The sequence below is a fragment of the Alligator mississippiensis genome, chromosome 8, assembly GCF_030867095.1.
Source record: "Alligator mississippiensis isolate rAllMis1 chromosome 8, rAllMis1, whole genome shotgun sequence".
Taxonomy (NCBI): domain Eukaryota; kingdom Metazoa; phylum Chordata; order Crocodylia; family Alligatoridae; genus Alligator; species Alligator mississippiensis.
In genome coordinates this window covers 28,559,588-28,583,814 of record NC_081831.1, presented here as the reverse complement: position 1 = coordinate 28,583,814, position 24,227 = coordinate 28,559,588, and the positions used below count along the sequence as shown (strand labels likewise).

The 24,227-nt window shown below is 57.7% G+C and overlaps 3 protein-coding genes and 1 long non-coding RNA gene across 31 annotated transcripts in view; 2 read left to right on the top strand and 2 right to left on the bottom strand.

The window, feature by feature from the left end:
- The window catches only part of PLXNB3 (plexin B3), a 30,078-nt gene extending 20,940 nt beyond the window's left edge, over positions 1-9,138 (bottom strand). For 4 of the 14 annotated variants that reach the window (XM_059733021.1, XM_059733027.1, XM_059733022.1 and 1 more), the window contains exons 1-5: positions 3,434-3,737; positions 1,808-2,779; positions 1,541-1,720; positions 528-653; positions 336-436 (exon numbers count right to left, since the gene is read on the bottom strand). In XM_059733021.1, the coding sequence (XP_059589004.1) occupies positions 336-436; positions 528-653; positions 1,541-1,720; positions 1,808-2,779; positions 3,434-3,631 (1,577 nt within the window). In that variant the 5' untranslated portion in view covers positions 3,632-3,737. The other 10 variants (XR_009464086.1, XR_009464085.1, XM_059733026.1 and 7 more) reach the window with 8 other exon arrangements.
- Positions 6,185-8,723, top strand: LOC109284173 (uncharacterized). The gene is made up of 3 exons (XR_002091523.2): positions 6,185-6,421; positions 6,623-6,789; positions 7,111-8,723. It is a non-coding gene; the product is annotated as an uncharacterized LOC109284173 (long non-coding RNA).
- On the top strand, positions 8,877-15,036 carry FTSJ1 (FtsJ RNA 2'-O-methyltransferase 1). 9 transcript variants are annotated; one of them, XM_019491621.2, is made up of 12 exons: positions 8,877-9,154; positions 9,777-9,867; positions 10,205-10,359; positions 10,947-11,016; positions 11,103-11,190; positions 11,600-11,696; positions 12,121-12,173; positions 12,283-12,336; positions 12,899-13,001; positions 13,350-13,433; positions 13,958-14,061; positions 14,603-15,036. In XM_019491621.2, exons 1-12 carry the CDS (start codon positions 9,016-9,018, stop codon positions 14,840-14,842), a joined length of 1,278 nt encoding a protein of 425 aa, XP_019347166.1. In that variant the 5' UTR covers positions 8,877-9,015; the 3' UTR covers positions 14,843-15,036. The 9 variants fall into 9 exon arrangements, with proteins under 9 accessions (XP_019347166.1, XP_014459167.1, XP_006269083.2 ...); XM_014603681.3 differs by having other exon boundaries at positions 8,877-9,212; positions 9,805-9,867; XM_006269021.4 differs by having other exon boundaries at positions 8,877-9,212; positions 9,787-9,867; positions 11,615-11,696.
- Positions 15,037-15,181: 145 nt separating this feature from the next.
- PORCN (porcupine O-acyltransferase) lies at positions 15,182-24,125 on the bottom strand. Of its 7 annotated transcripts, XM_014603679.3 has the most exons (16): positions 24,013-24,125; positions 23,757-23,849; positions 23,313-23,456; positions 22,516-22,714; positions 21,859-21,902; positions 21,520-21,701; positions 20,553-20,683; positions 20,260-20,283; positions 20,137-20,151; positions 19,932-20,057; positions 19,139-19,239; positions 18,695-18,771; positions 18,524-18,587; positions 17,636-17,721; positions 17,370-17,480; positions 15,182-17,052 (listed from the first exon to the last, which is right to left on the bottom strand). In XM_014603679.3, exons 3-16 carry the CDS (start codon positions 23,449-23,451, stop codon positions 16,951-16,953), a joined length of 1,401 nt encoding a protein of 466 aa, XP_014459165.1. In that variant the 5' UTR covers positions 23,452-23,456; positions 23,757-23,849; positions 24,013-24,125; the 3' UTR covers positions 15,182-16,950. The 7 variants fall into 7 exon arrangements, 6 of the variants coding, with proteins under 6 accessions (XP_014459165.1, XP_019347165.1, XP_019347164.1 ...); XM_019491620.2 differs by lacking the exon at positions 23,757-23,849; XM_019491619.2 differs by lacking the exons at positions 23,757-23,849; positions 24,013-24,125 and adding an exon at positions 23,578-23,663 and having other exon boundaries at positions 18,695-18,760; positions 19,134-19,239.
- Between the last annotated feature and the right edge of the window lie 102 nt (positions 24,126-24,227).

The window sequence follows — 24,227 nt, the reverse complement described above, 5'->3', positions numbered from 1 at the left end:
AGTTCTGGGATAAGGCAGCCAGCTCTAGGGAGGGTTAGCTGGGAACAGCCAAGTGTAACGCCACCCAAATAGGGCCAAGATGTGTCCAGCTCTGGGATGAAGCAAGTAGGGAATGGCCAAATAGACAGATACAGCCCAGATAGAGCCAGATAGAAGCCCAGATAGAGCCAAGATGCGCCCAGTTCTAGGGTGGGGTCATTTGGCAATAGCCCAGCATAACAGGCTGATATGCACCCATCTCTGGGGTGCAGCAGGTAGGGAGCAGCTGTGTATAACACCCCCCCCCCCCCGACAGGCCTGAGATGTGCCCATCTCTGGGGCAAGGCAGGACTCACCGGCCCTGTAAGACACACCAGCCGCAGAAGGGGTCCCGGACACCAAGGCAGGAGGTGCAGTCTGGGAACTGGGGACATTTGCTGACTGGGAGCCGGGTGACCTGGGGGAGAGCAGATTTGGGCAGGTCAGGGTGCTGACAGGCCCCCCAGGGGTGGAGGGGGGCTGGGGCAGGGTAGAGGAGGTGCACCTACCTGGGATTCAGTCATGGCATAGAGATAGGTCCCAGTCTTGTCCAGTAGCAGGTCGGGGCTGATGGGGCTGTGCTGGCTGAGACGCACAGTGCTGTACACAGAGCCCCTTGAGGCCTCAATGAATACCTGGGGCAAGGGAAGACAGGGGAGGGGGAGGGAGGTTAGAGCAGGCAGAGGCCTCTCTGGGGATCCCTTCCTGAGATACAGCCAAACTCCAGGTAGGGCAACTGGGGAATGGCTGAGCATAACAGGGCACAACAAAGGCTAAGATGCAGCCAGTTCTCAGGTGTCGCAGTTGAAAAATGGCCAGGTATAACACTGCCTGGGGAAAGCTGAGATGCAACCAGCTCTGGGGTAGAACAGCAAGGGGGAATGGCTGAGTATAACACAGTTCAGGGAGGGCTGAGATGTGGCCAGTTCTGGGGTGGGGCAACTGGGAAATGGCTGTGTGTAACACTGCATGGGGATGGCTGAGGGGCACTCAACTCTGGGGTGGGGGCAGCTAGTAACAGCTACATATAACACCATGAAAGAAAGGCCAAGATGCACCCAACTCTGGGCTGGGGCAGTGGAGAAACAGCTGAGCATAACAAGCCAAGATATAATACCCCATGGGGAGGCCAAGATGCAGTCAACTCTGGGGTGGGGGCAGTGGGCAACAGCCCAGTATAATGCCACTCAAGGAAAACCAAAATGTACCCAGCTCTGGTGTCAATGGGAAACAGCTGAATATAATAAGGCAAGAAGAGGGTTGACATGCTTGCAGGTCTGGGGTGGGGTGGCTGGGGAACAGCTGAGTATAACAGGCCGAGATGAGCCCAGCTCTGTGGTGCGACAGCCAAGGAACAGCCAAGTATAGCAAGGCACAGGGAAGCTTTAGACATGCCCAGCTCTGAGGCAGACCTGCTGGGGAATGGCTGAGCATAACAAGGCAGGAATAGGGCTGAGATGTGCCCAACTCTGGAGTGGATCAGCTGGGGACTGGCTGAGTTTAATGCTGCCCCAGACCCTACCTTGTGCAGCTGCCCAAAGGCATCTCCAAGGAAGATGATGGTGTTCCCAGCCTCTTCTGTGGCCACGACAGCTGTGAGCTGTGGCAGCTCTGTGACTAGGGCCGGGGCCTGGATGGGCACCAGGCTGACAATTGGGGAGGGCGTGTGCTCATCCCCACATGGGTACAGCTCTGATGACTCCTGGGGGGAAATGGGGGGCCAGGGGTTAGAGGTGATGGGGATGTAGATAGCTCTAAGGTGGAACCCGCTCCTCCCCCCACTGCTCACCTGGGGCAGATGGGTGCAGTGAGATGTGACCCCATAGGCGATGGCGGCACGGGGAGGGTCAATGCCTACCCCCCCACCGTGGCTGTAGCAGGCCTGGCGTGTGGCCTCGGCCTCGGTCTCCAGCACCTCCAGTGGGAAGACGCATAGGGCTGAGAGTAGCCCAGCCCCTGCATCTGCCACCACGAATAGTGCTCCGTGCTGGCCAGACCTCAAGGCACCCGCTCGGGCCACAGGATAGGCCCCAGCCTGGCAGTCCAGGGGCACCTCTACATAGGAGTAGAGCTGGGGGTCTGCCAGGCAGGCCCGGGCAGCATAGGTCCGAGGCTCAGGTTCGCTGGGGCCCCCACGACGGGTAAGAAGGAAGTAGGCATGGGTGCCAGTTGGTGCGGCCAGGATGTAGTGCAGCCCATAATCCCCAGGGTCTCCCACCACGAGGCGCCCCAGCCCCTCACCAGAGAAAGCATGGGGGCCCTCGAGGTGCCGGACAGTGAGGGGAGGCACAAGGCGGGTCCCGGAACTCCCCCGAGCCACCCAGAGGAAGGTTCCATGAGCCACAGCCACGGTGGGGACCCCAGCATCTGGGGCAGCAATGAAATGTCCCTCGCCAGGGTCTGGAGGAGTGGCGAGGACATGCTGAGGGTCGGCCAAGGCCCGGGCCTGGCACAGGCCGTGGTGACGTTGCCCACAAGTCAGCAGGCGCCCACTGGGGGTCTCAAGAAGCAGGCGGTTGGGGTTGGGGAGATTGGGGGGATTCTCTGTGGTGGCTGTGGCCAGTGGGGCCAGGCCAGGGCCCAGGCGGTGGATGGCATTGGTGGCACCCACATACACGTCACCCGTGGAGGCCACCAGCAGGTGCTGGAAGGAAGCATTTGGGGGAGCAAAAGTGGGGAGTGGGAAGGGTTCCCCCGGAAGGGGGGGCAGCAGCAGAAGCAGCAGGGGCAGAACAGGCCATGGGAAGGTCATGGCCAAGACCTGTGGGGGAAGAGGAAAGGATTAAAGGCTGGAGTGGGGAACCCAAGTGCCCAGGCAGCTCCCCCAGGACCATCACCAGATGACTCAGGTGTCCAAACAGCTGCCCCATAACCCGGCAGACTGGACTTGACCACCAGAGAACCCAGGTCTCTGGGAGTCTCTGCCATTGCCTACCATCCCCATCCAGTGAACCCAGGTGTCTGGACAGCTTGCCCAGGACCCATCACCCCCTACAGAACACCCAGGCATCTGAGCGCGTATCTTGGGATTCATTACCCCATGGAGAACCCAGGCGTCCAGACAGCTCCCCCGTAACCCATCACCCCCAAAGAGAATCCAGTCATCCAGGTGGCCCCTCAAAACCTATCACCCCAAAAGAAACCAGGCATCTAGGCTCCCAGCCCTGGCTTGCTATCACCTACCAGGATCAACTCCTCTCCCAGGGAACCCAGACGTCCGGGCTGTGGAAATGCTGTTGCTAATCCACACCCCCTTCCCTCCCCCTGAAATCCAGCACAGACAAACACCAGATGGGGCCGTCAGGCAAGGAGGGGACACAGACATCCAGGCTACCTGTCCCCCACTCCCCACTCCTAGAGAACCCAGGTGCCCAGGATCCCGTGCCCTGGGAGGGGAAGGGAGGGGTGTCCTCACCTGTGGCTGCCAGGTGCTGAGGAGGTTGCCTGGTGAGAGGAAGCCCTGCCCCCTACTCCACCCTCCACAAGGGCTCAGGTGCCCCAGGAGCCCTGACACGCCTGCCCCTCCCCCACTTCCCTTACCCCAAGGAGGGGTTGCCTGACAGACAAAGGCACCAGGCAAAGAACTCAAGTGTCCAGGCTCCCAGCTCTCCATGCTCTAGCCCCTCCTCTTTTCCAAGAGAACCCAGGTGTCCAGGCTGCCTCCAGACCCTGCCCCCCAGCCTTCCCAAGCTAGAGAACCCAGAGATCTGGGTCCTTGTTCTAAGCCACCGGACACCACTCACCTGGTGAGGGGAAGCCCTGAGGTGGGGAGGGAACCCAGGCATCTGGGCATTCAGCCCAGCCTGCTCTGAGTCTCTAGAGAACCCAGCCGTCCCTGATGCCAGCCCCACCTGCTCTCACCCCCCCCCAACCCCTATTCCCCTCCCAGAGAACCCAGGCCAGAGCCGGGTGCTCCCCACTGCGAGGAGGGAACCCAGGCGTCTGGCTGAGGGCGGGGGAGGGACATCCCTGTGAATGGGGCCCTGTCTTTTCCCCACCCTGCCCCATCAATGCCCCTCTGTTCCCTCAGCGACACCCGGCTCAAGGACCCATTATGGGATGCTGGCACGAGGAGGACCCCGGAAATGGGGGGGGGGAAGCTGCAGGTCAGGAGCAAGGGGCACCATAGGACTGGAGGGGCTGCAAGTCAGGAATGAGGGGAACTGCAGGTCATGTCAGGGCTGCTGGTCAGCACTGAGGGACATTGTGGGGAGATGGGGGTGTTATTACAGTGCCCCTCACTCCTGACCCACAGCCCCAGCTGGAGCCACCAGCCCCTCCCCCCTCCAGCCGCCCCCACGTTTTGGGGGGGGAAGGGAGGGCCCTTGGGGGCTGCATCAAAGGTGCTTTGTCCCGGGCACCCGGATGCCTGAATTCTCTGGGGGCAGCATTAACCCCATCGGCACTAAAAACTGCTCTGCTTTCACTCCTGACCCACAGCCTCCACCCCCAACCTGTGGTGCCCCTCACTCCCAAACCGCAGCCCCCCATGGGTTCAGTGGGTGGCTAGGGGCTGTGGGTGGGGAGTGAGGAGCACTGTGGAGCCAAGCTCCACCCCCCACCCCCTGTCCATCCATCTGTCACACTTTGAGCCATCCTGACGGCCCTTTTGTGGTGCCTGCATGTTTCTGGGCCTGAACCTGTTACCCCGAGCATTGAAACCCCTCCCCACCCCCCTCAAGCCTGACTGCAGAGAACTCAGGCATCCAGGCTCCCACACCCCCCTGCTCTGAAATCCAGCTCCCACCCCTGCCAGATAACCCAGGTGTCTGGGCTTCCAGCGCCCCCTCCACTACCCCTGCCCCCCATTCACACCTGACCCACAGCCTGCCCCACAGCCCCACGGTACCCCCTCATTCCTGACCCCCCTGGGCTCTCACCTGTGGCTACCACTACAGCAGTCAGTGTTGGCACTGGGAACTCTGGGTGGACTGTAGGGAGGGAGCCTGGGACAGCTGGTACCCAGGGTCATGGCCACGGGTGGGGCCAGTGCCAGGGGCTGCAGGTCAGGAGGGGCACCATGGAGCTATGGTCAGGTCTGTAGTTTGGGAGCAAGGGGCACCAGGGCCAACTTGTGCACCCAGCTCTGGGGTGTGGCCCCAGGCAGCCGAGTCATGCTAGGGGAGAGCAGGAACAGCAGGGCTGTGAACTGCCCCAGGGGGGCCCCAGACCATGGAGTGGTTTGGAAGGAGCCAGACAGATGGACCCAAGGGTCAGCTTCACTGGTGGAGGGGGAACTGGACACCTGGGTCCCCCTGTCTGTTTGCATGTGTCTGTCTGTCCCTGGGTTTCCTTTGTGTGTGTGTGTGCATGTATGTGTGTGCATGTGCATATGCTCTGGATGCCCAGGTTCCCTGTGTGCATTCCAGAACTTGCATTCTCTGTGCCTGTGTCCTGGATGCCTGGGTTCCACGTGTGTGTTGAGTGGCAAGTGAGGAGGGGGAGCAAAGTGTTGTGTCTGGGACACCTTGGTCCTCTATCTGTATGTCCCAAATGCCTGGGCTCCCTGTGTGTGTGGGTGTCCAGGATACCTGGGTTCTCTATGTGTCTATGGCCTGGATGCCTGGGTTGTGTGTGTGTGTGGGGGGGGAGCAGCTGTAGCCAGGCTGGGGAAATGGGGGTGGCGGGGGGAGGGCTGCTGGGCTTGGAGCCCCTCCTCCTGCCCTGCAGCCCCTGAACTCCTGTGTTCCAAGAGGAAATAACAAGGCCATAAACCTGTCCCCCCTGCTGGGCTGGGAAAAAGAGGGACAGGAAGGTAACACCCAGGGATGGAGGGATGGTAGCCTGGGTTCTCTGGGACAAGAGCAGTGGCTGGGGGGTGGGAACTCAGATGCCTGAGTTCTTTGGGAGGGGGGGTGGGGCTGAAGCAGGGCCAGTTTAATCTGGGATAGGGAGCAGACACATGCAGTCACTTCCCACATCCGTTGCAGCCCTAGGAGCAAGTTACTCCAGTCTTCCAAGGTGTCCTGGCTCCCGGCTCTGACCCCCCCCCCCCCTCACCTCCCAGGGAACCCAGGTCTCCAAGTTCTCAGAGGTCTGTTTTATCTGTGGGGTGATGCCATGGGAGGCTGCAGGTCAGGAGTAAGGGGCACTATGGAGTATGGGGGGGGAGCTGCAGGTTGGGAGTGAGGGGTATAATGGAATATGGAAGGGGGAGCTGTGAGCTGGGAGTGAGGGGCACTATGGAGTATGGACAGGGGGGCGGAGGGAGGGGCACCACAGGGCTATGTGGGGAGCTGTGGGTCAGGAATGAGGGGCACTGCGGGGATGGGGGTGGCTGCAGGCTGGGAGTGAGGGGCACTGTGAGTTAACCCCTGCCTGCCCATGCCTCAGATGCCCAGCTGCAGCCCAGAGACCCCTGTGGGGCAAGAAGGGGTGGAGCCAACTGTCAAGGCAGGCACTGGTGAGTCCTGGATGCACCCAGCTCTGGGAGTGCAGCTGGGGGCAGCTGAGTATAACCCAGATGCCTGGGTTCTCTCCAGCTGTGGGGTGGGGGGGAAGGAGCTGGGAGCCCAGACACCTGGGTTCTGAGAGGGGAGTGGGGCGGGCACGAAAGCAGCAGAATCTGGCAGCCCAGACTCCTGGGTTCTCCCTCTCATTGCAGGCCCCGTGGTCACCAGCTGCCCAGGGAGCTGGGGGGCTGGAGCAGGGCGGGGCAGGCTCCTGCAGCCACTGCCCCAGCCACCAACAATAGGTTCCATCACCACCACCCTCTGCAGCCAGAGGAGCTACAAGGCCAGAGTATCCCACATCCAGGAGACTGCAGGGGAGGTGAGGGGAACTGTGGGTCAGGTATAAGGGGCACCATGGTGTATGGGGGGGTTGTGGGTCAGGAGTGAAGGCACCATTGGGCTATAAGGAGGGGCTGCAGGTTGGAAGTGAGGGGCTGGAGAGTTAAAATGGGGAGCTGAGAAGCCAGGTGTCTGGGCTCCACCCTGACTCTGGGCTGTGATGGTGAGGAAAGAAGGCCCAGATGCCTGGGTTTCATGGGAGGGGGGGGAGTTAAATGGGGAATGATAAGGGTGGCTGCCAGGAGCCTGGACACCTGGGTCCCTGGCTGGGGTGTAGCTAACCTCCCCTCTCCTCGCTCAGATGGCTGTGCTCTCTGCACCCTGGCCTGCCTCTTCTGTGAACTCAGGGCTCTCTGCTCCCTGGCCCTATGCTGCAGAAGTGAACCCTGCTGGGCAAGGGCAGGACCATCAGCTGGGGGAGGTGGGGCCTGCAGTTGCCCCTGGAGCCCACGGGCTGTGATTCAGCCTGCCTGGAGATTGCTTTGGAGTGCTGTGGTATGTTTCCCCATTTAAGTCTCCTCATGAGAGGCTCTGCCCATCCCAGGCCCCGCCCCCTCTTCAGGGCCGAGCCCTACCAAGGTAGCCTGCGAATGAATGAGCCACAGCCTGCTGTGATGCATCTGGACACCCACCCTCCCATCCCCCACCTCATCCTTTCTGCATCTGATGTTATCCAGTGAAGTATTACCAGGACTATGAAATCGTAGGTGAGGATGGGAAGAGACTAAGATAGCAGTATCCAAATCAGGCCATGCCCCTCTGTGACTTCATTTAACCAGACCATGCCCTTTCAAACCATGACATCATTTTGTGACTCAGATCTGGCCCACCCAGGCAGTGATGTCATGCACAGTGGTGTGCCCTGCCCATAGTGGCTATGACCTAATCCTTTGGGCCGAGCCCCACCCCATTGGTTGTGATCTCCTTGCCCATCCAAACCCCACCCACATCCAGGAGCCCTGCCCACATGGCCTATCTCATTGCAGAACCAGCCAAACACACCTACCTCACTTGTGATGTTTCCTTCCCTAAACTCGCACTCCAACAACCAGTCACACTGTCTCCATTGTGATGTCACCTGACCACCAGTGGGCCTTGACCTGCTGTTGATATCAGTCTTTGGGTTTCTGATGTCATCATCACTCCAAAATCGTGTGGTATCATCACTTATTGACACTACAAGATTACCACTTCTTGTTTTGTGATGTCATTGCTGTTTGACTCTATTCACTCATGCATTCATCTAAAATTAACTTTTAATATTCTCAGCACCATGTCTTCATTCCTTGATGCCATTGCTCCCCAAAGCTGTGACATCGTTAGTCCATAATGCTATTGATGCCATTGCTCCACAAAGCTGTGATCTCATTTGTCCCTAATGTTGTAATGGCATTACTCCAGAAAGCTGTGACATCATCAGTCCCTGATGTCATTGCTCAACATGGCTGTGCCATCATCAGTTCCTGATGCTGTATTTACATCACTCTCCAAAGCTGTGATGTCAACAGGCCCTGATGCTATCTCACTAAACTGTGATTTCATCAGCCCCCAATGCCACAATGTCATAAGTTTATACTGTCATGGTTCCCTGAAGTTGTGAAGCCATCCCTCTCCAACACGGTGATGCTATGGCTCCCTGAAGCTGTGATGTCATCACCTGGGCCCAAGTTCTTCTATTCATCCAGGGCAGACAAGGTTCCTTGGGTGAATCTGATATCTTTTATTAGACCAACCCAAATAGTTGGAAAATAATTATTAAGCAAGCTTTTGGGTTCAAAAACCCTTCATCAGGCTAAGGAAATTTCAGCAGTTGGGGTGTGCTCTTCCTGGATGGAATTAAAAGTAAAGAAGCCAGCGGCTGGGTTGGGATGCATGCAAGACCAGACCCTTGTAATATAAACGTGGTGAATTCTATTTCCGCCTCATGTTGTTTGTTGAACGAGGGGGTTAGTACTGACCTGGCGGGTACTTGAAGGACCTCCATAGCCAGCATGCACTGCGGCAACCACTGAGCCTTCAATGCCCAACATGCACTGCAACAGAAAAGGAGACGGGCTATCTCCATACCCAGCATGCCTGGCAGCAGCCGTGCACTAAACTCCAATTCCCAGCATACACTGCGCGAAAAAGCCTTGGAAGGAGAACATACAGCACCCAGCCGTCGACTACGTATGGTCCCAAGAGATCCCGACCCCCCCGGGGGCGCATGCGTGGGTGCCTCCGGACCTCTTCCATATCAGCACCACCTGATCGACGCTCCTTTCCCTCACCCCACCCCGCCCCCCGGGTTGCCTTCACCCTCACTTTCAACTCAGCGGGACCACTTCCACTTCCGGCGTTGCTAGGTATCACTTCCGGTCCAGCGCCCCAAGATCTGCTGTTTAGACCCAGACCGCGCGGCTGGTAACATTCCTTCGGGGAAGAGAAAAAGGAGGGATATTCTGCGCGTGCGCACTGGGGCGGCAGCACGTACATGCCGGACGCTTGTGGGGGCTTGTGCGCATGCGCGCTAAATTGGCAGTGGTTCGTAGCTTCTGCGCATAAACTAGTGAATGCGCACTCCCATTCTAATGCATTGCCATTTTCATAGGCTCTACAATAATTGAGGCTAATCAGTGGTATTGGTGGGAAGCCAGGGAGGGAGCGTGGGTGACTGGGACCTTTTTAAATCTCAGTAGGTATGGTAGGCTCTATCATAACATATCTAGGTCCCCTCAGGTCTTTGTGGTGTTTCTCCATTTTTGTGGGTAACACCAAAATGGTGTCTTTGCCCGTGGGGGAAGAGAAGGTGAAGATTAGCAGAGCCTAACTCCAGCTGATCCCCACCGCCCTCCCTGTTTTGGGGTCATGGGTTATTGTAGGGCCTACAAAACCATGTCTGTGTGATCTTGGGCCTCCGTTTTTGTGGGTTCTACCAAAATGGTGGCTATGGAGGTATGAGCATAGAGCAGAACCTGACTCCATCAGGCCCTCTCAGGGCTACGTGTTTCTGTAGGATTTCCACGCAGACTTCTGTTGACATCGTGAATGATAGTAGGACCTACAGTCTTGTCTTCAAGTAAGTGGGGGTCTTGTGCCCATGTTTCTATTATGGTAGGGCCTATGTTATTCCTCCCAGAGTTGTGGGGTCATGTACATGTTATAAAAGGACTGACTTTATTACCCTCTGGGCTCCCAGCACCCCTGTCCATCATTATAGGGTCTCTGAGCTTTGCCCCTAGTGCTCGGTGCTTATGTGAGACCTACTAAAAAGGTAGGCTGAATAAGCTCTTGGTTCCTGTAGGACCAACAAAAATGTTGTTTTATAGAATGACACCAAAAAGACCAGTGGGAGGGGGTGCCTGTGTCCTTCCAGTGACAGGTAACCACACCAATAGTGGCTGTTGTCCTCACAGGTCCTCTGGGGGCCAGGATCAGGATCAGGACCAGATGGGCCGATCATCGAAGGACAAACGGGATATGTACTACCGGCTGGCCAAGGAAGAGGGCTGGCGGGCCCGCAGTGCCTTCAAGCTGCTGCAGCTGGATGAGGAATTCCAGCTCTTCCACGGTAGAGGATTGAGGCATCTGGGTGCCAAGCCCTTCCATTCTCTTCCCACAGCAGGAAGGAGACCCAGACATCAGGGCATCCTGTCCCCCAAACGCTCCCAAAGTGGATAGGGAACCCAGGTGTCTGTGTGTTCCAGTCGTTCCTGCTCCCCCTCCCCTGCCTTTGCCCCAAGCAGAATAAGAACCTAGGTACCCAGAACCCTGTCCTATCTAAGAGTGGGGAGAGAACCCAGGTATCCTGACCATTAGCACCCCACTGTCCCAGGCTTTCACCTCCAGCCCCCACTCCTTCCAGAAAACCAAGGTGTCTGGGGACCCAGCTTTCACATCCCTTCCAGAATGGGTAGAAAACCCAGGTGCAACACCCCCGTACTCTAACCTGCCTCAACCTCTCTAACTTACAAAGAACTCAGGTGTCCAGGTTCCCAATGTCGCCTCCCCACCCAGGGAACCCAGGTGTCCAGCCCCTTCCTCTTCCAAAGAACCCAGGCATCTGGGCTCCCAGCTCTCACTGCTCTCAGACCCCAGCCCTCTACTTCCCTACTGGAGAACCCAGGCACTGATGGGAGAGGGGTCATGTCCCCACAGGTGTGCACCGTGCAGTGGATCTGTGCGCAGCCCCAGGGAGCTGGAGCCAAGTACTGAGCCGGAAGCTGATGTGAGTTGGCAGGGGGCGAGGGCTTTGAGCTGGGGGTCAAGCCTGCCCTTTACCCACCTTCTGTGTGTGTCTGTGCCCCCCTGCAGGGGCCCTGACGTGACCATCCTGGCCGTAGACCTGCAGGCCATGGCTCCCCTGCCTGGGGTCATCCAGATCCAGGGTGACATCACCAAGGTAGAGGACCCCCCAGGATCTCCCCCAGACCCTTCCTCCACCACCCCAGATCCCCCAAAACCCCTTCCCCACCCCCAAAGCCCTGGGACCCCTCCAACCCCTCCACCACCCCATACAGCACTGGAATCCCATATCCCCTCCCCCACTGCCCAGACAGTCCCCAATATCCCACCCACAGAGCTGTGGAAACCCTCTACCCCCTTGCAGAGCCCCTGGGGCCCCCCTCCCCCACCTGTCAGACCCCCCCCCTTACCTCCCAATACCTCCCCAGGACCCATCCTGCACTCTGCAACCCCCCCTAAAACCCCTCCCCCAGCCTCCTTAGAATCCTGGGATCTCCCAGACCCCTGGATCCCCCCAGTAATTGGACCCAGGATGCCTCCCCCCCACCCTATGTCCATGTGTCCAGCTGACCCATGTCCAGCAGGTTTCAACAGCAGAGCAAATTGTGGGGCACTTTGCTGGGCGCCCAGCTGATCTGGTTGTCTGCGATGGAGCCCCCGATGGTGAGGTGGGGTGTGGATCAAGGGGATGGGGCTAGACTTTGGGTATGGGGCTGAGGTCAAGAGGGTAGAGCTAGGGCTCTGGAAGCAGGGGAGGGGGTGGGGGCCAAGGCCCTGCGGGAGGGGCTAGGGCTCTAGAATTGAGACTAGGACTGGGGTGCCATAGCTAGGGTTTAGAGGGCAGGGCTAGGTCCCTGGGAAGGATTAGGTATAGGAGAAGGGATAGGACTTTGAGGGTAGGGTCAGGGCTCTAGGGGGGTGTGGTTGGGTTTGAGAGAGTGAGTCCTGGGCTCTGGGCAGGGATAAGGTTGAGGGGGCAGGGCCTGTGCTGGGGGAGGGGCTGACAAGGGGATGGGTGGAGCTGGGATGGGGGTTGGCACTGAGGGACAGGTGAGATGGGGAGACCCTGCCTTTCATGCCCACCCAGTGACCGGACTGCATGACATCGACGAGTACATCCAAGCCCAGCTATTGCTTGCAGTAAGTCCACTCCCCCTCTGCCCTCCACAAGCCCCTCCCATTCTCCTCCCACAGCCCCTCTGCACCCCCACACATTGACCCCTTTGCCCCTTCTCTTCCTCCACTCCAGGCCCTGAACATCACAACCCACGTCCTGAATAAAGGAGGCACCTTTGTGGCCAAGGTAAGGCTGGGATGTAGCTAGTTCTGGGGTGGAACAGCTGAGTATCACACTGCCTATGAAGGGCTGAGGTGTAACCAGTTCTGGGGTGGAGCCACTGGAAAATGGCTGAGTATAACACTGTATGGGGAGAATAAGCTGTACCCAGCTCTCAGAAGCAGCTTGGGAACGGCTAAATAAAACAGTGCCTATGAAAGGCTGAGATGTTTCTAGCTCTGGGGGTGGTATGGCTGGGGAACAGCTGAGTATAACAGTGCCTCTAAAGGGCTGATGCACCTAGCTGTGGGGTGGAAGGGCTAGGTATAACACTGCTTATAAAGAACTGAGATGTGCCCAGTTCTGGGGTGGAGCAGCAAAGGAATACTGAGTAGAACAGTGTCTTTGGCTGAGATGCACCCAGTTCTGGGGAGGTGCAGCTGGGGAGTGGCTGAGTGTAATACCACAGGGGAGGGCCCAGCTCTGGGGTGGAATGGATGAGTGTAACACTGCCTATGAAGGCTGAGATGTGGCCAGCTATGGGTGGGAAGCCACCCACCTTCTGCCTCTCCACCCTGCCATCCCCCAGATCTTCCGGGGCAAGGACGTGACCCTGCTCTACTCCCAGCTCCGTCTCTTCTTCCCTGATATTGCCTGTGCCAAACCCCGGAGCAGCCGCAATTCCAGCATTGGTGAGTGCAGCCAGCTCTGGGGTGGGTGGCTGGGGGATGGCTTAGTATAACAGTGTATGTGAAAGGCTGAGATGCACCCAGCTCTGGGGTGGGGCAGCTGGAAATGGCTGACTGTAACACTGCCCAGAGAGGGATGAGATGTGTCCAGCTCTGGAGGAGAGAGCAGATAGAGAATGACCAAGCATAACACCACATGGAAGGGCTGAGATGCAGCCAGCTCTGGGGTGAAACAGGTGGGGAATAACAATATAAGCTCCATGGGGTGAGCCAGGATATGACCACCTCTGTGGTGGGGCAGCTGGGGAACAGCCAAGTATTAACACCCTTCTCTCCTCTCCCCTCATGCAGAAGCCTTTGTTGTGTGCCGTGGATATAACCCCCCTGAGGGCTATGTCCCTGACATGGCCAACCCCCTGCTGGACCACAGTTATGGTGAGCCAAAAGGGGTTGGTATCAGGTCTTGGGGGCATGTATTGGAGGGGGGCCATTGGGGTGCTGGTTGCTGGATGGGGGGCAGTGGGGGCTGTTAGAGGATTCTTAGATGTACCCAGCTTAGGGGGTGGGGGATGGCTGTGGAATGGCTGAGTATAACAAGGTTTTTGGGAGGGCTGAGATGCAGCCAGCTGTGGGGTGGAAAGGCCAGGTATAATGCCCCACTAAGGGTGCAGATGCACCCAGCTCTGGGCTAGAATGGCTGAATATAACACCCCATGAGGAGGTCCAGAATCTGCCCAACTCTGGGGTGGGGCAGCTGGGGCCTGGCCAAATATAACAAGGCACTGGGAGGGCTGAGATGTACCTGGCTCTTGGGTGGAACAGCTGAGTATGATAGCCACAGTGCAGCCAGCTGTGGTGAAACAGCCAGGTATAACACCTCATGAAAGGGCTGAGATGCACTTAACTCTGGGGTGGGGCACCTGTGGCCCAGCAGAGTATAACAACCTTGCCCATTCTAGACCTGGAACAGAACCAGCTGGAGGGACCTGCCCGCCTCATTGCCCCCTTCCTGGCCTGTGGAGACCTCAGTGCCTTTGATGCTGACCGCACCTACCCCCTGCAGGTGCCATGGGCAGGGCCAGGCTGGGTGGGAGGGACCAGAAGTAGACATGGGGGGGTTGGGGACAGAATTTGAATAGAGGGCAGAGTCTAGCGGGGAGGGGGGAAATGAATCCAAATTTGGGAACATGGCTACAATGGGTGGTGCTATAAATGGGGGCAGGGCCCTGTAGGGTGGGGGCAGGGCTACACTGCTGGAAAGGATGAGAATGGGGAAGGGGCAGGTTGGAGGTGTGGCTGAGATTGGGGTGGGGGTGGAGTCAGACTGGGGGGCATGGCTTTAGGGGGCATAGCTCCATTGCCTGGAGGAAGCAGAATGGGGGAAGGGAGTGGAGTAAGAATGGGGTTGCAGCTCTCAAACAGGAGTGTGGATACATTACTGTACTAGGATCCAGAAGCAGTCAGTGTGGCCAACCTGGGCGCGGGGCTATTGAAATAGGCATGGCCAGAGGCTGCTGGGGGTAGGGCCATACTGGTGGGAAGGAGTAGAATGGGTGGGGCCTGGATCCAGTGCCTACCTCACTGGGCCCCTCTCCCCCTCCCAGCTGACACCAGGGGCTGGGTACCACTACGTGTCCCCACTACAGCCACCCATCTGCCCACCCTACCAGGAAGCCTGTGCCCGACGCCGCACTCAACGACTTGCCCGGCCCCCTGGTGGCCCCACGGCCACCACTAGCAGTTTCCCCCTTGCAACCCCTGACCCCAGGGGGAGGGCTGGCAGAGGACCTGCGGGGGCTGGCAGTAAGTCCATAGTGGGTGGGGCTGCGTCCCTGGACACCTAGCTTGTGTGCGCCTCCATGCTTACGTTCTGGATACCTAGGTTCCCTGTACGGGTATACAGACATATATGCATGCATGCATATATATCGTAAATGCCTGGATCCTGCCTGTGTGCACATTTTTAACTTGTTCTCTTCTGTGGTAGAAAGAAATAGTCTCTCTGACTCATTGCAATAAAAGATCTATAACAACCTCATCCCCTGAGGTCCTTCATGGGGGCGGGGCGGGCAGGGAGGAAACCTAGGCCTCTAGCTTTCCAGCCCCCACCTCTCCAATGCAGAAAGCTGAATGTAACGTGTGCTTCATATTATTCTACCACTCCTTAGCATGGTTGCTGGCTCTACATTTAATTAACAATCTTTATTTCTCAGGTAATAAACGCAAGAGGTTTATAAAAGAAAAAAAAAATCCCTTTTGCAGTAGCAAATGCCTTGGCACTGGTGCCCTCCTGCACTCCCACCACTGTGGGGTGGTGGGGCAGTATCTTGGCCCCTATGATATCAGAATTGGGGGAGAGTTAATCTGAGGTGACTGTAGAGTGTGGGGTCTTCTTATGCCTAGGACTAGAAAGCGTTTAGGAAGAGAGGAGACTTTTCTCTAAGGCAGTGAAGTGTGATACTCCAGTAGGCCCCTAGGAGGCAGCAAGGGGGGCTGGCTTTTGAACTGACCACAGAGTAAAGGATTTTCCATTGCTTTGAGAGACTATCTAGGAAGAAGAGGCTGGAACATAGGCTAGTTTCTATGGTAGGCAGGGGTGTTCTAGTCTTACCATAGAGACCCAAGTCCTCCTTGCTCCTAGACAGGACCTGGAAGTAGCCTTTCTAGGAAACAGTTTTTCTATGGTAAGCAGTCAGAGAGGAACATTCTAGCTTGAAATGGCTGGTCTAGAAAGCAGAGATAGTCGAGGTTCTTTGTGTAGACGTGATCTCTGCAGAGACTTCATATGCCTGAAGAAAGGTGATTGTACCTGAAAGCATGCAATTAACTTTTTATCCAACTACTCAGTCTAATAAAAAATATCACATCTACCTGAAGAACCTTAAATGCTTATGTCCTTAAACCAACACAGCTACAACCAAAAACCGATGGAGCTGGAATAGGCCATTTTGTATGGTAAATGGAACATTTCTCTTAGCTGTCATGACCATGGAGACTAAGTCCTCTATGCTCATAGAAAGGACTGGGAAGTGACCTACCCACAAAGTAGAGCCTAGCCTGTGGTCCTATGATAGAATACCATTCCGTTTGCCTATCCCAAACATAGAGACCAGATTCTTCAGGCTCCTAGAGAAAACCAAGAAGTGACCTAATAGCCTGTGGTCTTTTCTTTATGGTAGATAAACAGAACAATAGTCTGTCCTTATCATAGAGACTGGATCCTCCAGGTCCCTAGGGAAGTCTCTTCTGGGTCCTATCTGGGGGAGGGGAGAAACAGTTCAGGGAGTGGTATTTTACCGCAACTGTGAAGACCCAAGTCCTCCAGGCTTTTGGAAAGAACCTGGAAGCAAGCTAGGCTGTTTCCTTGATAGGTTATGGTCCTTCTCTGTAGTAGCCAGACAGGGAATGGCATTCCATCCCAACCCTAGACACAAAGTCCTCCAAATGTCTAGAGAAGATTAGGAAGTGGCCCATCTAGGAAACCCAGAAGTTATTCTCTATGGCAGGGAGCCCTCCCCCAAACTCCCAACCATGAACAACCCATGCCCCTGGCCACTGGGGGGGGCATGGTGGCAGCATCAGCGCAGTGGTGGCGAGTGGGGAGTTCCTGCAGACACCACTGGCGCTGTTGGTGGCAGGGGGGTGGTGAGCACCAACCAGGGGTTGATGACCACCCACAAGTGGCGGCAGCCAGTAGGGATTGCTGACTGCCTGCAGACACTGGCACCTTTTTGTAGGAGGTGCACTGCCACGCTCAGGGGGTGCATGTGTACTCGCATACACCCCCTATGCATTGCTTCTGCTCCCAACCACTGCAGGCCACCAGTTTCCCACATATACTTCCCCATAGGGCACCAAGGCCTCCTTGCACGTGGGGCTGTACTCTATGGTATGGGAGGACCTCCCCCATGGGTGCTCTGATGGTCCTGAAGGGGTGTTGTAGGGCAAGGTCTCAGTTGATGAGGCGGTACAGGACCCAGCAGGCAAAGGTGACCCAGTGGCTGGCCCAGCTTAACTCTGACCACTTGGCGATGGTGTAGGCCATCCCATAACCCTGCGGAAGGAAGGGGAAAAGTAGGTATGGCTGGAGCCACCTGCAAGCTCCTCTGGGGACACAGCCTGGGACCAAGGACATTGTTTATAGCTGGAGGCAGCGGAATCTGGCTACCTGCTGCCAGGTACAGCCAAAGGCCTGGAGGACCTGCCTATAGATGGACACCGGCTCCTTGCCTCCGTGTGGGGGTGTCTACCTGGGATACAACCCCCACCACTCCCGCAGGGCACAGAGAGAGGGCATCAGGATGTCTGTTCCTGCCTGGGGATGGGGTTATAGGTGGAAAGTCTCCACCCCAGCTGCCAAGCCTTGATTACCTGCTCCTCTATGGCATCATTGGCATCCATATCGAAGAGGCAGCCTAAGTAGGCCAAGTGGAAGACAGCTAGAGCACCAAAGAGCAGGTTCAGTGCCTGTACCCATAGTGCCTGAGGGAGGGGGAAAAGGGGGTTGTCAGGGAAACCAGGAATCTAGACTCCCAGTCCCCACTTTCCTCCCAAAGAACCCAGGCAGCTGGATACATTCTCTCTCTCTTCCACCCCCCCCCGCCCCCCCCCCCCCCAGGTGTCCAGGCTCTGCTCACCTTGCGGTGCTGGTGGCTGCAGGCACGGGGGCAGGGCTTGGACAGGATGCAGGCATCAAGGAGGACAGACAGACGCTTCCGTAGGACTGGGGGGGTTGGTGGTGGTGAAAAAGAGAACCCTGTTGTCCAAGTTCCCAGCCCCCCATGACCCTACTCATTCCAGAAAACCCAGGCATTTGGGCTCCCCCAGGTTCAGAGGAAAATCTATGCTTCCCTACCCCTATCAGTATAGACACAGGTTGCAGTGACCCCCTCTGAGCAGCAGTGTGTGGGGGTGGCTACCTTGCTCTTTTAAGGAGAGTGCCTGCAGCTTTTAAGGGGCAGTGGTACCCTCTGCCTGAAAGCAGGTGCTCCACCCTTTTAAAAGGGACAGTGCCCTCCTCTTAAAGGGGTAGCAGTGCTATACTTAGAAAGGCAGCTGACCTGACCCCTGCCTTAAAAGGTGCAGGGTTCTCTCCCTCTTACAGAAGCAAGTACCTCTTGAAGTAATAGAATGCCCTGTCCTAAAAAGGTGCAAAGTCCCTCTTAAAGGGACAGATACCTCAAAAGGGGCAAGGCCCTCTTCAAATGACTCAAGAACCCTAAACAGGGGCCTATGCTTTCTTAAGGGTGGATTCCCTCTAAGGGGCAAAACACCACCTTAAAAGTGGACAGTTCCCCCTCTTAAAGGAACACCCTTTTATGAGATATAAAAGAGTGGAATTTTTTTAAGGACCAACACCCCCTTAAAGGTGCAGATCATTTTAAGGGCCCCTTCTTAAAGGGGTACAGTCCCCTGAAGGGATGGAATCTTCTCTCAAAGGGGCATATGCCTCTTTCAAATTGGCAAGAATTCCCGTTCTTGAAAGAGCAAAATCCCTATCCCTCTTAAAGAGACAGTCCTCTCACCATGCTCCACATAGGTTATGAAGCCCAGGCTGAGCAGAACGGCTGCCAGGTGGAAACTCAGGCCCTGGAAGAATGGGAGGGGGAACATGAAAGAGATTGAGTCAGCAAGGGGGTGGGGCTTCCAGCTGCCCTGCCCCCACCTGCAGGCCCCATCCCCTGGTCAGCACTCACATGAAGGAGGGCGCTGGCTACATAGGTCACCAGGATGGCCGGGAAGGTGCCAAGGGTCAGAGCTGCCTGGAACACATCTGGCAGATAGGGCCGGGGCCAGGGTCACCCCTTGGCTATGTCCCCCTCCCCACAACTCCTGACCCACTACCACCCCCTTCTGCTAGGTGCCCCAGGGCCCCTTCCTCCTTTCCTTCCCACCCCTGCTCCACCCCACACAGCCATGTTCCAATCCCCACCCCCACCCTTTCCTCCAAGCCCCACCCAAACCCTTAACCCCACCCCCAGCTCCTCCAAGCCCCAATTCACCCCCTCCTCCCAGCTATGCCCCAGTCCTAGTCCCACCCTTTCTCCAAAACCCACAAGCCCTTAACCCCACCTCCTCCTCTCAGACATGCCCCACCCCCATCTCCAAGCCCATTCTAGCCCCTAGCCCTGCCACCTCACAGGTGTGCAGCCAGCGAGACATAGGCTGGTTCCAGTTTATTACGACTTCAACCATTGAGCGTGGCAGCTCCACCTCCAGCGGGCGCGACACCGTCAGGTCCCTGAGGGGGGGGCGGGGTGGACAGGGATGCCCAGATGCCTGGGTTTAGCCCGGCTTGCAGGGGGTGGGGCAGAAAACAGAGGAACCCAGATGCCTGGATTCTCACCCAGCTCCAGGCTCTGTTGGGACAGCAGCCAAGGTGTGTGGGTACTGGGTTACCCAAGTGGAGGGCACAAGCCAAGGGGCAGGGGGGCATAGACTGCCCAGACACTTGAGTTCCCTGGTCAGGAAAATGTCCTGATACTTATGTTGGTCAGAGGATATCTAGACACCTAGGTTTGTTGGGCAGGGGCACGACCTAGACACCTGGGTTCTCAGGTCAGGGGAGTACCTGGACACCTTGATTCCCTTGGTGGAGCTGGAGGGGGCCTGGGTTGGCAGGGGTCCCTTGGATGCCTGGGTTCTCTGGCCACTGGTTGAGATGCCCAAATACCTGGGTTGCTTGGGAGGGGGGTCAAGGTGTCTGGACAGCTGGGTTCCCTTACCAGGATTGAAGGGATCTGGGTGGGGAAGATTACTTGGATGTCTAGGTCACCTGGTCAGAAGGATTCCCAGATGCTTGGGTCCCCCCAGAAGGATTGGAGGGGGCATCTCTCTGGTCAGGAGGATGTCAGGGGTTGAGTTGTCTGGAGCCCCGGGTCCCCTGGGGAGGGTGTTGGGGGTTCTCCCAGACACCTGGATCCCACTGCTTACCAGGCCAAGTGGTCCTTGTGCTCGGAAAAGCCAGTGCCAGCGAGGGTGGCTGTGGCCTCAGACAGGAAGGCCACGAAGTAGTTGCTGAAGTGGAAGGACACAGCACTCTCATAGGCTCGCAGCCACCTGGGGTTGGGACAAGGGGTCAGGGGCAGGGCCAGGCCCCACCCACAGGACCTTGGCCCCACCTCTACCCCCTACTCACCTCATAGCCAGGCTCCTGCACAGAGGAAGAAAGGAGACAAATGTCAATCATAGGGAGGGGATCTGGCCTAGAGAGTGCCCCACCCCCTCAGTCTGGCTCCATCCCCAAGCAGGTGAGGATTACCTGGCTTTGTGCTTCTTCCTGCTGCTATCCAGAGGAAAAGCAGAGAGAAAGAGAGAGAAGGGACAGAGGTGCAGCCTAGATGCCTGGGTTCTCTGGGTGGGCAGGATGCAGGCAGGGAGCCCAGATACCTGGGTTCTCTGGAAGGGGAGAGGGATGTGAAGGCTGAGAGCAGGGTGGGCTGGGATCCTGGATGCCTAGGGTCTCTGGGAGGGGAGTGGGGCTGGAGGATGACAGCGTGGGGTGTGGGGGAGTCCAGGCACTATGTTTCTTTCATTGGGGGGCAGAAGACTCACCTCTTGAGCAGGTGGTAGCCGTAGAGGGGCACGAAGTAGGAGAAGAGATAAGGGGCAATGCAGGTGGAGACCAGGAGGCAGAGGAGGGAAAGGAGGAAGCTCCAGGTCACCTTCCACAGCCAGGCCAGGCTCTGAGGGATGGCAGAAGGGGGCTAGAGGTGAGGGGGGGCCCCAGTTCCCTTCCCCTGCCCCTCTCCCCAGTTCCAGGGAGGCCACAGCACACCCAGCTCTGGGCTGGGACTGAAAGGGGCACAAATAGGGCTAAGATGCACCCAGCTCTGGGCTGTGGCCGCTAGGAATGGCCCAGCATAATGGCACACAAGGCTGAGATGTAGCCAGCTCTGGGATAAGGTGCTGGGAAACAGCCAAGTATTAATGCAGCACTAATAGGGTTGAGATGTGCCCATGTCTGGGGTTCAACAGCCAAATATAACAGGATGGAAGGCAGCTGAGATACAGCCAACTTTGGGATGAGGACAGCTGGCAACCAACTAAGTATAACACCCCAGGGTAGGGCCCTGATGCAGCCAGCTCTGGGGAGAAGCAGCTGGATATTACACCCTGCAAGAAGACTGAGATACAGCCATCTCTGAGCAGGGCAGCTAGGAAATGGCTGTAGATCATAGAGAGGGCTGAGATACGCTCAGCTCTGGGGTAGAGCAGCTGGGAAGCTCCTAATATAATGAGGCTCATATAAGCCTAAGATGCACCCAGCTCTGGGGTGCAACAGCTAATTATAACTCCACACAAGTATGCCAAAATGCAGCTAGCCCTGGGACGGGGGCCATTGGGAAACAGCCAAGCATAACAGGGTACAAACAAGCCTGAGATGTGCCCAGCTCTAGGGTGGAACAGCTGAGTATAACATCATAAAGGGATGCTGAGGTGTGCCCAGCTCTGGGGTGTAGCCAGTAGTTAATGGCTGAGTATAATGCCTCCCTCCCAGTTCCCCCCCACAGGTCCTCACCAGCCCCGGCCCATCCACGGCACGGGTGTAGCTACGGAAGGGCAGCCAGGGCCCGAAGACCACGGTGCCCACAAAATAGATGTACCCCATGAATTCAAGGGGTGATGGTAGTGCTGGGATCTCTCCGCGGTCCAGGTCGAAGGCCAGAGACACTGCTTTCATAGCCACGATCATCTGTGCCCCTGGGGCGGAACGGGGGGAAAGAGGAGTGGGACCCAGGCATCCAAGGCAGCCACGCCCAACTCTGAGTTAACTTGCCAGAGAACCCAGGCATCTGGCTCCCAGCCCTGCTGCTCTCACCCTGCAACCCCTACTCCCCGCCCAGAAGGGTCCTCTCACCTCTCATCTTGTGCCAGGTGACAGTGTCCACCATGTGCATCTCACTGGGGGAGGCAGGGAAATTATGTCGGAGAGGGGAGTGACTTGCTTGGAGACCAACCCTATACCCACACACCCATAGCTCAACCCAGCTCCCCTAGACCCCACCCCATCTCCAATCTATCCCCACCCCTCTACCTCAGGCCCTACCCCCATAGCTCCACCCTTTCCATCAGGCCCCACCCCCATGCCTCTACCCTTATATACAGCCCCGCCCATCTTCAGCCCTGCCTCTCCCCAGATCCCAGCCCCATACTTTGACCTCTCTATACAGCCCCACCCTTCCCTCTCAGTCCCTAGCCCCAGACCCTACCCCACACCCCCAGCTCTCTAGATATCTCCATCCCCACCACAGGCCCCACCTCTCCCTTAGTCCCAGCCCCCATAGCTTCACTTCTTTCTATAGCTCCACCCTCACCCTATAGCCCCCACCTCTTTATATAGCCCTGCCCCAATCCCCCTCAGGCCCAGCCCCCACAGCTCCAGCTCTCAATAGCTATTTTGCAAAGTCTATGTTGCCCCACGCCCTCCAAAGACCCCAACCCATACCACCATCTCTCTATAGCCCCATCCGCTCTGCCCCAGGCCCCACCCCCATACTCCCCCCAAAGCACTGACCCCAGCAGCAGGTAGACGAGGGTGGCGGTGGCCAGGCAGGGTCCATGGCAGGGACGGGGGCCCCGCCGGGCCAGGGCCAGCACCAGGTAGCAGAGCAGGCTCAGAAGCACCAGCCACACCACATGCAACCCAAAGAAGCCCTGGAGCGCCACAAAACCGCTGGCTGCTGTCCCAGCATGCTTCCATCCCCGCCCCACCGCTGCAGGGGGAGGGACACAGCATGTCAGAGACCCAGGCATCGGAGTGTCTTGCAACACCCCCCCCCCCCCCACTTGGAGATCTGGGTGTCTGGGAGTGTGGCAACACCCCTTCAAAATAGGGATTCAAGTGTCTGACCCAGGTGTCCAGGTACCCAGCTCCCTGAGAATCCAGGCATCTCAGCTCCCTGAGAACCTACCCAGGGAATGCAGGCATAAGGGCTTTCAGCACCCTGAGAACCCAAGTATCCAGGCCCCAACCTGAAAAGCCAGGCATCTGAGTGCCTCCCTCCCTGCACCTGGAGAACCCATGTGTCCTGGCCACACTGACCCCACAGCCAGACATCTGGGCTTCCAGGTGGCCTTCAGAACCCAGGCATCCAGGCTCTCAGCTCTCCCAAGAACCTAGGCACATAGCCACCACCACCCTACATCTGGTGAACCCAGGCATCTCAGCACCTGCCCCCGCCCCCCCCAACTGCCTGTACCTGGAGATCCCAGTCTCCCAGCCCCTTTGAGAATTGAGGCATCCAGGCCCCCAACCCCCAAGAACCAAGGAGTCCAAGTCCATCCCCTCCCCTCCCAGAACTTCATACTCACGGAGGTGCCAGAGGAGGCGAGAGGCAGCACAGAGTAGGACGAGTCCCCCCAGCTGCTCCAGCCCCTGCCAGACTGTGGGCATCAGGCAGCCCCCCACCAGCTGCCCAAAGAACTCCTGGGCAGAGCCGGGCCCCTCCATCGTCCCTGTGGGGGACAGGGGGTGGAGTCAGGGGCGGGGCTTTGGCCTGGTCCTGCCCCCCAGGGATACAGTAGACCCCAGCTCCCCCGCCCTGCTATGGCTCTCTGCAGCACAGGGAGGGAATACCAAGCCAGTGGGCAGCGGCTTCATGATAGCCACGCTCCCAAGTAGCGGGGTGGAGCCTGGCTCCGTGCATTGCACGAGGGCAAAGGGATAACAGGCCAGGAGGCGGGGCCTCACCCTGGTCCCGCCCCGAAAGCCCCTGGCCCCGCCTCCAATGAAGGGACAGGGTCTAGCTCCGGTACCTGGCTGCAGCCCCCCTGCAGGTTCGGGGGCGGGGCTTCCCTAACCACGCCCCCGATGGGTGGGGCCTGGTTCCCCGGCCTGGCCACAATCTCCTGCAGAAGGAGGCAGGGGCATTAGCCCAGGGGGCGGAGCTTCCCGGGAAGGGGGGGTTATAGGAGCCCAAGGCGGGGGTAGGGAATCCTCCCTCTAGCCTTCCCTCCCATATTGACTACAGGCGTCCAAAGTCCCCACCCCATTCCTGAAGGGCCCGCGCACCTCTGGCCCGGCCACGCCGCCTGGCCGCTTCTCCGTGGCTGTCCCAGGTCCGAGGGAGAGGTCGGAGGAAGGGGGTCTGTCTCCTTTAAATTTGGGCGGGGAAGGAGGGGAGGAATAAAAAAAAAGAAGCCAATGGGAAGTGAGAACGGAACGCAGCCAATCAGGAGCCTGGGCGGGGATGATGGACGTCAAGGGCAGCCAGTGGGGGGGAAACG

What these genes read in the sequence shown, in the direction of transcription:
- FTSJ1 (XM_014603680.3), top strand. Translation starts at nt 9,016, where the DNA reads ATGCGTGGGTGCCTCCGGACCTCTTCCATATCAGCACCACCTGATCGA. An exon ending in GGAATTCCAGCTCTTCCACG is followed by an intron (nt 10,360 to 10,946) that starts GTAGAGGATTGA and finishes ATGTCCCCACAG; the next exon opens with GTGTGCACCGTGCAGTGGAT. An exon ending in GTACTGAGCCGGAAGCTGAT is followed by an intron (nt 11,017 to 11,102) that starts GTGAGTTGGCAG and finishes GCCCCCCTGCAG; the next exon opens with GGGCCCTGACGTGACCATCC.
- PORCN (XM_014603677.2), bottom strand. Translation starts at nt 23,647, where the DNA reads ATGCACGGAGCCAGGCTCCACCCCGCTACTTGGGAGCGTGGCTATCAT. An exon ending in TCGCCTCCTCTGGCACCTCC is followed by an intron (nt 22,715 to 23,312) that starts GTGAGTATGAAG and finishes CTCCCCCTGCAG; the next exon opens with CGGTGGGGCGGGGATGGAAG. An exon ending in CCGTGGATGGGCCGGGGCTG is followed by an intron (nt 20,684 to 21,519) that starts GTGAGGACCTGT and finishes GCCATCCCTCAG; the next exon opens with AGCCTGGCCTGGCTGTGGAA.